This window comes from Clinocottus analis, unplaced genomic scaffold (assembly GCF_023055335.1).
Source record: "Clinocottus analis isolate CAN_PGR_092001 unplaced genomic scaffold, fCliAna1.0.p SCAF_45, whole genome shotgun sequence".
NCBI lineage: Eukaryota > Metazoa > Chordata > Actinopteri > Perciformes > Cottidae > Clinocottus > Clinocottus analis.
Genome location: NW_027176202.1, coordinates 80,822 through 91,065, shown reverse-complemented (window position 1 = coordinate 91,065; position 10,244 = coordinate 80,822). Strand labels below are relative to the sequence as shown.

Here is a 10,244-nt window from a genome sequence, read left to right as displayed (position 1 = left end):
GCAGATTGCATGGCCGACGCACGGAGAGATGCACGAGATAAAATACACTTATTTGTGTTTCTGCACGTTAGCATCTGAGCTCAGACAAACGTCACAAGCTTTGTTGTACATTTCATGACCTTTGTTGTACATTTCATGACCTTGAATCATTGAATTAAACTGCAATGTTCTTTTTGTTGGTTTTCCTTGAACACATTTGTGTATTCAGACGATACACTTTGAGTTCAAATCAGAAACCTCATAAAACTAAATGTTCTTCATTCATTTTATCTTCGTGTGCTAAACAATATCCATCACCAAAACAGTTTGTGAAGTTATGTTTTCACTAGAGATGTGAAGAATTTTAAAGATCAAGTGTCCACTTTTCAGTTTGAAGGCCATATTATCTCTTTGACCACAAAGGAGGCAGAAAGCTGACATGACCCCTCCTGGAGGGTCAGAGCAGCTCTCGCAGCCAAAGATGAATAAATTATACTAATATCTCACATGGAAGGATTTCTGATTGGACACAAGGGAAGTTACAAATTCATAATTATGCTCAAATTGACTGGGGAAAAAGTCCACACTCGCGTGTAAATGTGTTTCCTCTCTCTGTGCACGACACACCGGGCAAGGACACACACATTTGTGTGCATACGCTCAACATGTGTGTGCAGCCGCGTGTTGCTGCTCCTCTAAACAGGAAATGCACTTTGATCGTAAACGCCGATCGAGAAGATTTGCCACAAAATGACATCCGTGCCTCTAAAAACAACCAGGAAGCAAAGGAAGTGCGATGAACCCCTCGGGAGACAAAGTGTTGCTCCTCACAGCGAGAAGTGTCGCTGTGCAATGTGAAAACAGCCGTTGTTTCTTCTGCAGTTTACTCCAGAAAGACTTGAGACCGCCGCCGCGGAGCGAAGACGACGGTCTTATTGAGCGACTGGAATCAACCCTCTTCAATCACCTTTCAAGGTCGCCTGCGTTGTCGGAGGTCACGCGAGGCGCCGCCGTCACCGCGTGCTGACGTCATCTGAGCGCCTCGGCGGCTCCTCCAGCTGTCGTTTCATCAGCCGACCTCTCAAGGCCGCTTCCACACGAAGGCGCTTCTGTTGCAGCCGGGTTGTTAATACGATGCAGCTCCTCTGCCAATGTTCTGCTGTTCTGCTGCGCTGAAGGAGACGGTCTGCGAGTCCTTCAGGAGACAGAAAAGAAGAAAAGAAACGCAGCGAAAGAATCAAACCGCAGCAAACAAACCTGTTGAAACCTGCGGAACAGTTCTGTCTCCAGACCTCCTTTCACTGTTTGAGTCTGTAGGAACCCAAATTAATTCCAATACTTGTGTTTATTGTTTGTATTTGTTTAGCAAAGTCTTGGGAAAAAAATGAATATCTGCAAAAAAATCCCTTTGTAAAAGATATTTTGATGGTAACTATGAACATCCAGCATGATATGAGCCACATTCCCCAAAAAGCCTCCTGGAGCGTCAATAAGACCTTTATGGAAAGATTAGGACCTAAAGAACCAGAACGCTAGTCTGACAAAAAAAATTCTCCTTGGAGATTAATAAAGTACTTTTCATTCATTCAACCTGCAACAACAATCACAATAAAACAAAGTCTTGTCCTGTTAGGAAGGAGTTTCAGTCAAGAAACTGTGTCGTTAGGTTCAAAAATGGAAAAATATTACGTATTTTATGCAAAAAGATTGTCTGGATGGGGCATGCTGGGACTTAAAATGGGCGCAGAAGGATTTCCAAAAGGTTAAAAAGCCTGTCCATGACGTGAAGGAGGTTACATTAGTCCCTGACTCTCTGCACTCAGATCAGATCTCCAGGCCTCTCCGGCTGTCGCCCCCACGTTTCCTGCCACTAATCAAGGTCATTGTATGATCCTGTGACCTGTTCCGAAATGAAAACAGTGGCGTTTATGTGATGAAGTGCACGATGCGGCGGTTGAGACGTGACGTTCATAGTTAGCCCCGCCTCCCCCCCATGCAAGATTTGTCTTTATTAATATTTAAAAACACATGCCAGGTGCTGCCAAGTGTGCTCTTCTCTGGAGGAGAAGCACCTTCTTCCTCATTCTCTTTCAGAGGGCGCGAACCGGCGCAAAAGAGAATATTAATGCTGCTCGACCTGAAGTGAATCCTAATGAAGTTGTGACCATCAGACAGCTCAGAGGAGCAGGAGGAGAAGCCTGATGGAAATGGATCATATCTGCCTTGAGAAGGAGACGTATAGATTGTATAGGTTATGACTGAAGCCGTGTGAATCAGTAAAAGACAAATGACGTGTTTGTTGCTCTTTGAGGTGATCAGCGATCAGATTGTTGAGCTCTTTGTGTCATTTTGAAGGTACGTGGGTTTGTTCATAGGGCAATTATAAAATACAGACGGATATTGAAATGCAGTTACTACAAAAACTCAAAAAGGAAAAACGTTTTTCAGGCAGAAATGCACAAAATCTACCGAACTAAATGAACAGTTCGGATGGTTTTAGTGCTTTTCTTCACCATGTGCGAGAGTAGACTTACCTCTGTGATTTTTCAATTAGAGTATTATGACAAATAGACCCTGCAGTTATTTGATAACTGAACATAGTTGCCGTGTTGGATTGCCTTTTCTTTGTGGTCCTTAATGTTTAAACAGTAAAAGTTTGCACCTCAACAGTTGCCTTAAGGTTTTAAGCACAAACAGCCTCAGACCATTAGTAATACAAATCAAACGTGTGTCCACATACTTCTGGTCACGTTGTGTATCTAACGCTCTGTCTAGCAGCCGGTCGATGCTTTCACAGGTTCTGAGCTGGAGGAGGTTCGTGGCACCGGGCTCCTGCACTCTAACCTCTCTCCTCCGCATGATGATGCATCCTTATCCTTCAGTGAAGTGCAGAGCGTACCATCGGGGCCAGAAGCTCATCCTCGCCGCCAGCAGGTTACCAACGAGGCTCTGAGCCGAGCATTCAGACACATGAAGGGTCAGCTGCACGGGATCGAGGCCAAAGCGTTCCCCCGGGTTCTCAGAGAATGCAATAACCCGGTTTAGCCGGAAGAGATGTACTGTTTGACATAGAGTGCCGTTGCTTCAGCCTCAACCATGATGTGTGGTATGTTTCCATGGTGATGGCGGTGTAATTCATAGTGATGCCATATTTTTAAAGAAACTCTGCTGCCCTCTAGTGGAAGTATGACACAAATGCATAGTAAAAACAAATTGTATTCATGAGTTTTATTTCACAAAACAATGTAAAACTGTATAAATGTACACGAGACAAACACATTCGATGTTTAAAAACACATAACATACAATAAAGTAAAATTCATTATTTTGCCAAAGAAATCAAGAAAAATTCATAAAAACATATATAGTGCATGCACATTTTTATTAAATAGGACAGCAAATAAATTAAAACAAGTGACGATTTTGTTGACTTGTGTTGTTTAATCGGGAGCTCCAGTGGTGCTCCTGCCGCTCCAGCTCCGGTGAGAAATCGGGTTTTCATTGGCCAACGACTGGACCGCTGAATGTGATTGGTCCGTCCGCGTTCGTCTCTCTAACCCTTCCGACTGGAAACACTGCCGCGCTGAAAGCGTGGTACCCTAACGGAGAACGCTCATTGAAAAACTGCTTTAGACTCTTTTTTTAAGACAATTAACATTAGTGTAATTCTAGATTATAATTCGTTTTGAACCAGTCGTGAAGACAGGACTATGCCCTTCATTTTCTAGCGCTGCTTGTTTTTTTTGTAAGGTAAGTTATTATATCCACTGTCATGATGTGCTAGCTAGCATGCTACCGGGTAACAAATGGAGCTGTAACATATAATATATACAAAATAATATACATATGCAGCATGTTTCTAATGTTAATATTCACTAAGGTGATTAATTACTCTTCTAACGTTACCACCTTGTCAGTTACTCACTGCGTTTAATGGGAAATGACACATGTTGTGGCTAACAGCAGCTAGCTAAAGACGCTAAACAAGCCGTTTAACGGTGTTCTGCTAGTGATGAACTGCTGATAACAGGTTTGCTAACGCTGCAGGTGAACGACGAACCGAGTATTAATAATGTCACTCAGTCAGTTAGTTTAGTTTCAGGTGTCTTTAAGATCAAGAAGCAAAGAATGACACGATAACGACATCGTAATGTGAAACCAGGCGATAACTCTCCCCAAGTATTTATGTTTTTCATCCAGGTGCATTTACTTAGGTTTAGGTTTGTTTCCTGGTTTGTAACTTAAAAGTTTTCTCTCCACAGTCATGTCTTTCCATCAGGACCGGGGGAGCCCCAGAGGGGGAGTGCCTCCAGGCCAGCACGGCTCCCAGCACCAGCAGAGCTACCGCCCGGGCAACCTGAGACCGCCGCCGCCCCATCCTCCCGTTCCCCAGTACCACTACGACCCTCAGGCTCCTCCCAGTTCCAGCTACCACGGGAACAGCAGCTACATGCCTCCGCACTCCGACTTCATGCACTACCCTCCGCCGGGGCCGTCCCCGGCTCCCGGTTCTCTCAACCAGTGCCCCGTGCACCCGCCTTTCCCCAAGCCGCCCGTCCGGCAGGGCTTCCTTGAGCCGCCGCCGAACTTCCCCCCTCCCCCCCTCCCCGGCTCCTCGGGGGGCCCCGCGTCAGGGTCCCAGGTGTCCGCTCAGAACGCCTACCACCAGTACATGATGCCTCCTGTGCCGCCGCCGCCAATGCCACACCCATCCATGCCGCCGCCCATGGCCTCACAGTCTATGAACTACCACTCTCCGTACTCCATGAGCTACCCCCATCCTCCTCACCCTCCTTTCCCCCCGCCCACCTTCACCACCGGCTACACCCAGAGCGGTGCCGGCTCATTCAAACCGGACAACAGCTTCAGGCAAGGGGGCCAGTACAAGTACGAGAAGCCCCCCATGGACACCAGGAGGTCTCCGGAGAGAGCGTACCGCCACGACGAGCACAAGCAGAAGGGCTACGGCTACGGCGGCCACGCCGACAGGCACAAAATGGAATTTCTCGGAGAGAGGAAGGACCGCGGGAGGAGTCCGGACAAGCGCGGCCGGCCGGAGGGGGGCCGGTACCGGTCCGAGTATGACCGCGGCCGGACTTCCCCCAGACACAGGAGCCGGGATCGTAGCAGGTACACGTGCAGACGTTCACTCTCTGAACTGGGATCTGTCTGTGAACATGATTTTCTCCTTACTAGCTTGCGTGTTTGTTCACAGGGAGCGGTATCGTCACAGAGAAAGTCGGAGGTCTCAGTCGCCCGACAGGCACAGGAAGAGGCCTCGAAGGTACACGTGTAATCTGTTATTGATTGATATTGTATCTGCACACTACGTGCAGGTATGTTGGGACTATTTGTGCTTCACCGTTTGTTTGTTTGCTGGGGTATTATGAACATAACTACCTGATTGTCATGAAATTTAGTGGCAGGGTGTAATATGGGCCAAGGAAGAACCCATTTAGGTGCCAGAGCCCCGCCAGCAATGGCAGTTTGTTGTTATAAATTGCAGTCCAAGCCGCTGAGCTCTCACACAAAGCTCCTGAGGTTGCACTTTGCACTCTCACTTCGGTTGCCATCAGTGGCAACTGCTTTTTCACAAAAAAAGTAGAGAGAAAACAGAAGCAAAAGCCTCTTCATCTGCTTGAGAGATGATTCATCAGTTACAGAGATGATGTGTTGTAGTCACTAGATGTACAAACAGTTCTCCCCTTTTACATTACATGTCATTTAGCTGACGCTTTAATCCAAAGTGACTGACAATCCCCTTCATCTCACATTCTTCATTCAGCACTTGCAGCCGCTTCAGGTGTCCTTACGCAACCTTCACTTGGTCCCTTTGATAACCAGTGTTCATCACTTCCTCTTTCTTCTTCTTCTTCCTCTCTTCGCAGTCGGTCCACAAGCAGAGACAGGAAGCGCAGTCGCTGGGAAGACGAGAGGGACAAAAGGTCGGAGAGCTCTTCTGGCGGCCCGAGCGGCAGAGAGCGCAGCTACTCCTCCGCTAGGAGCCGAGGAGACTCGGAGGAGGCGTTCGCCGACAGGGAGAGGGAGAGGGAGCGAGACCGGGAGAAGGAGAAGGAGAAGGAGAAGGAGGATGAGGAGAAGGAGAAGGAGGAAGACGAGCAGCTGAAACCTGCCTGGATCCGCTGCACACATGCTGAGAACAACTACTCCAATGACCCCATGGACCAAGTGGTACTGTTGGACCTTCTGTCTTAATTAATAAATACGTGCTGTGCGCACTGATTGTTTGTCGTAATATCTAATTAACTTCACTTTTTACTGCCGCAAATATGTGCCTGCAGTTCGCTCAAGCTAGATTTTAAAGGTTATAATACAGAGAGCTAATTAGCTCAGACTCGCTTCATATTGTTTCTTCCACCTGACTGTCCTCCGCCTGCCATTTTTATCAAATTCGGTCTTAAACGTTGGTCTTAAAAGAGGCGGATGAGCTTCTCTTTAACGCGGTGCCGTCTTCAGCCGATCGGGTCACAGCGAGCTCCTGAAAGATGCCTCAGCCACCATTTTGCAAATCCCCTTCAAACGCTTTTCTGATGTCTTTGGACTTTTTGGGATTGTGCCAAGTCCCTTTTTTCTTCTTTAAAGCTCTGACCTTTACCAGCGCTTGCTTCATGCTGTCGTCAGCTATTTCTTTTACTTTTTTTTCCCCGACTAAATGACACATGCTGCCCAACCCCATCTTTCAAGGAAAGTGAAGGTGAATGTCTTTTGCTGTGACAGTGAGGACGCTACCTGAAAGGGTCCCACAAGGGTCCCAAAAGAGTCCCAAAAGAGTCCTAAAAGACTCCTAAAAGACTCCTAAAAGAGTCCCAAAAGAGTCCCAAAAGAGTCCCAAAAGAGTCCCAAAAGGGTTCTAAAAGGGTCCCAAAAGAGTCCCAAAAGAGTCCCAAAAGGGTCCCAAAAGGGTCCCAAAAGGGTCCCAAAGAGTCCCAAAAGGGTCCCAAAAGAGTCCCAAAAGGGTCCCAAAAGGGTCCCAAAAGAGTCCCAAAAGGGTCCCAAAAGGGTCCCAAAAGAGTCCCAAAAGGGTCCCAAAAGAGTCCCAAAAGGGTCCCAAAAGGGTCCCAAAAGGGTCCCAAAAGGGTCCCAAAAGAGTCCCAAAAGGGTCCCAAAAGGGTCCCAAAAGGGTCCCAAAAGGGTCCCAAAGAGTCCCAAAAGGGTCCCAAAAGAGTCCCAAAAGGGTCCTTAAAGGGTTTTTTTTCGGTGAATTTCAGGCAAATCGTTCTGTAAATTTCCAGAAAATTGTTTGAAAAATATCAAGAAACATTTTCAATAATTATCCAGAAAAAAAAGTGAAGTTAATATCTGGAATTTATGGATTTTTAACATTATAAAACATTTTTCACATACGTTTGGTATAAAAAGCATAGCTTTTTTTTAAAGTATTGTGGCCAACTTGAGGCACATACAATTACTTTAATTGTACCTTTTCACTACTTTCTATCAGAAGGTGTGATTGAGTAAAATGTTTGTTTCTATCTGTTTATTCCTATTATCTCTCATTTATTTCCATGGAGCGTTTCCACCTTAAATATCCCCTGCATTTTGCAACACTACCTTGCAAAATATTCTATATTAAGAAAAACCCAAGTACTTTTTCTGCACTGGGTGTATTTAACACTTGTTTCCTTAAACTGTGTCCAGGGCGACTCGACGGTGGTGGGCACCAGCAAGCTGCGGGCGCTGTACGAGCGCTTCGAGGAGGAGCTGGGCAGGAGGCAGCAGAGAGCCAAGGCCGTCCGGCCCATGTGGGACCCGCCCAGGACCAAGCTGGACGAGGACCCGTGTGTCCAGTCCTGCAAAACCAGTTGGGTACAGTGTAAAAATAATCTGTGTTCATGCCGGCTTCCCTTTTGCAAAAATATTCACCTCTTGTCTTGGTGTGTTTTCTCCACTTCAGCGAGCGTGCACGTTGCTCTGTTTAAGTGCAACGACGGAATAGCAATGTGCCGAACGGTGAGCACATCTGTCGGCAATCTGCTTGTAATTGAAATGCATAAAAGCTGCGGCGTCTCCTCAGCGGTGCGTTCGGCCGCGGCGGAGATTAAGTTCAGTGTTTACGATGCTATCTGCGGGGCCGCCTGCCCGATTGTCTCTTTCGGTGCCGCCACAATATAAATCTCGCTCGGGGAGATCTAATTTACCAAAAAACATGTTGCTCCGGGCGCTCGAGCTCGGAAAAAAACAGCTGATAAGAGTTGAAGACTTTGCTTGGCTGGGAATCTCAAACTGCACAGCGACTGGTGAGTATAGTGCTGGTTTCCTCCCAGTGAGGAGGAATGAAGGAAACACAAGCTCCAGATGTCCTTTAATCTCACGAAACGCTTTGACGCTCTAATGAAGGAGAGCGTTTCCACCATGAAATGGGAAGCTCAGAAAAATTGAGAAAACTCGACTAAGGAGGTGAAACTTTGGCCGTGTCACCGTTATTGTGCGGTTCATCATCCTCAGAGCGCAGAGCGGCGTTTGAAAACCCTTTTTCCCGACGGACAGCTTCACGGAGACGTTATGCTGTTTCATGCTTTTTCTTCCAGGGGCAGCGCTGAGCCGGAGGAGCTTAAACCCTCCGCCGGCTCACCGCATTACGTCTCAGCTGGCAGCCCGACTTATAAAATCCGACGTGCACTTTTTCTTCCAGACGACAGCAGCAGCGAGTCGGACTGCGAGTCGGACGGCGAGGGGAGCAGCTGCTCCAGCAGCGACGACTCGGACGTGTTCGACGTCATCGCCGAGATCAAGAGGAAGAAGGCTCACCCCGACCGGCTGCACGAGGAGCTGTGGTACAACGACCCGGGGCAGGTCGGTCTCTCTCGGGTCGTTCGTTCAGAAGCGTGTTCCCTAAAGCAGACGCAGAGAAGACGCGTCCTCGTCTGAAAGCTGGAAAGCTGGAGATCAGTGAGAGATGCAGCAGTCTGTGGCCAGTGGTTCTCGTCTTCAATCATGAAATGAAAATTAGATGCTTTAAAATAAGCGCTGGGACCATTATGATGCATGTATGAAATGACCAGTTCAATGCTCGGTTTATGAGCTGTTGCAGCAACTTTTGCACGGATACAACTAGTTGCAAAGATTTATTTTTAACATTTCAACAAGACAATTCAAAGTCCTTCACATGAAACCATTAAAATGACTTTATTGATCTAATTCAGGATCCAAGTAGCTCAAGACATCACACAAACATAATGTATAGATACACACACTATTAAAAAGTATAATTATTACTATATTATTAAAAAAATGAAGAACATTAATTTAAAACCATTACAAAAAAGTCAAACTTGAATAAAAGTTGCAGTGCAAAATGTCTAAAAATGATCAGAAGTCCCACCAGAATCTGCTCAGAAACCGTCGTCATTGTCGGGACACATATAATCGTCCCACGTCCCCTGAACGCCTCTTGACCTCCACGAACATAAAGGTCACAACAAGGTCATTGCGTGCAGTGACGTCATGTTTCACAAAGGGACTCCAGTACGCAGAAACATTTTATGAACATGAAAATGAAACTTAGGATGAAGAAGCTTCCTCACACTCGCGCCAGATGAACAGAATAAAAACACTTTGAAAGGAACGTGAACCCCAGAGGTTCTTCTTCTCTTGTACAGCGAGTCGGCCGCCATCTCTAGCGCCGCCACGCGGCGTCGTACTGTGTCGAGTATTTTCTTCTCAATGCGTCTGCGGCAGCACAAGACGGACGCCACCGCGTTCAGCTCCCGTCTGAGCTTCTTGAAAGAAAAAAGTATTGTAAATCGCTTCCTTCAGTAGACGAAGGCCGCTCGAGGTCTGACGCCGGGAAAGCGTCGGAAGATTATGAAAGAGTTTGTTTTCTCATTTCTGAAAGAATGAAATGCCGATCAATACGATGTTTCTGTGCCGTGAGTTTACCGTGAAGTAAAGGTCAGGAGGGCGAGCGCAAAGAGAAGCCATCAGGTCCTGACCGACGTGTCTTCTGTCCAGATGAACGACGGGCCGTTGTGTAAGTGCAGTGCCAAGGCCAGACGCACCGGGATCCGCCACAGCATCTACCCGGGAGAGGAGGTACGACGACGGATAAATCACCCCTTTGTTTCTGACCCTGAAGCCACGAGGGGCAAGGACGGCACTGCAGGCGGCTCAGACTGCACTCCTTGCTCCTCCTCCTCCTACCCTTCCTCCCCCAACCTCTCCCCCTCCTCCCCCTTCTGCTCCCCTTCCTCCCACTCCTCCTCCCCTCCTCCTCCGCATTAAAGGGACAAACCAGGGAGATTTCA

The 10,244-nt window shown here is 47.3% G+C and overlaps 1 protein-coding gene across 1 annotated transcript in view; it reads left to right on the top strand.

Annotated features, from left to right (window-relative positions):
• Positions 1–3,553: 3,553 nt before the first annotated feature.
• The window catches only part of drosha (drosha ribonuclease III), a 73,572-nt gene continuing 66,881 nt past the window's right edge, over positions 3,554–10,244 (top strand). The window contains exons 1-7 of the mRNA XM_068599326.1: positions 3,554–3,729; positions 4,242–5,109; positions 5,195–5,263; positions 5,868–6,171; positions 7,639–7,801; positions 8,633–8,793; positions 9,952–10,032. Coding sequence (XP_068455427.1) covers positions 4,244–5,109; positions 5,195–5,263; positions 5,868–6,171; positions 7,639–7,801; positions 8,633–8,793; positions 9,952–10,032 — 1,644 coding nt within the window. The 5' untranslated portion in view covers positions 3,554–3,729; positions 4,242–4,243. The remainder of the gene's footprint in view (positions 3,730–4,241; positions 5,110–5,194; positions 5,264–5,867; positions 6,172–7,638; positions 7,802–8,632; positions 8,794–9,951; positions 10,033–10,244) is intronic.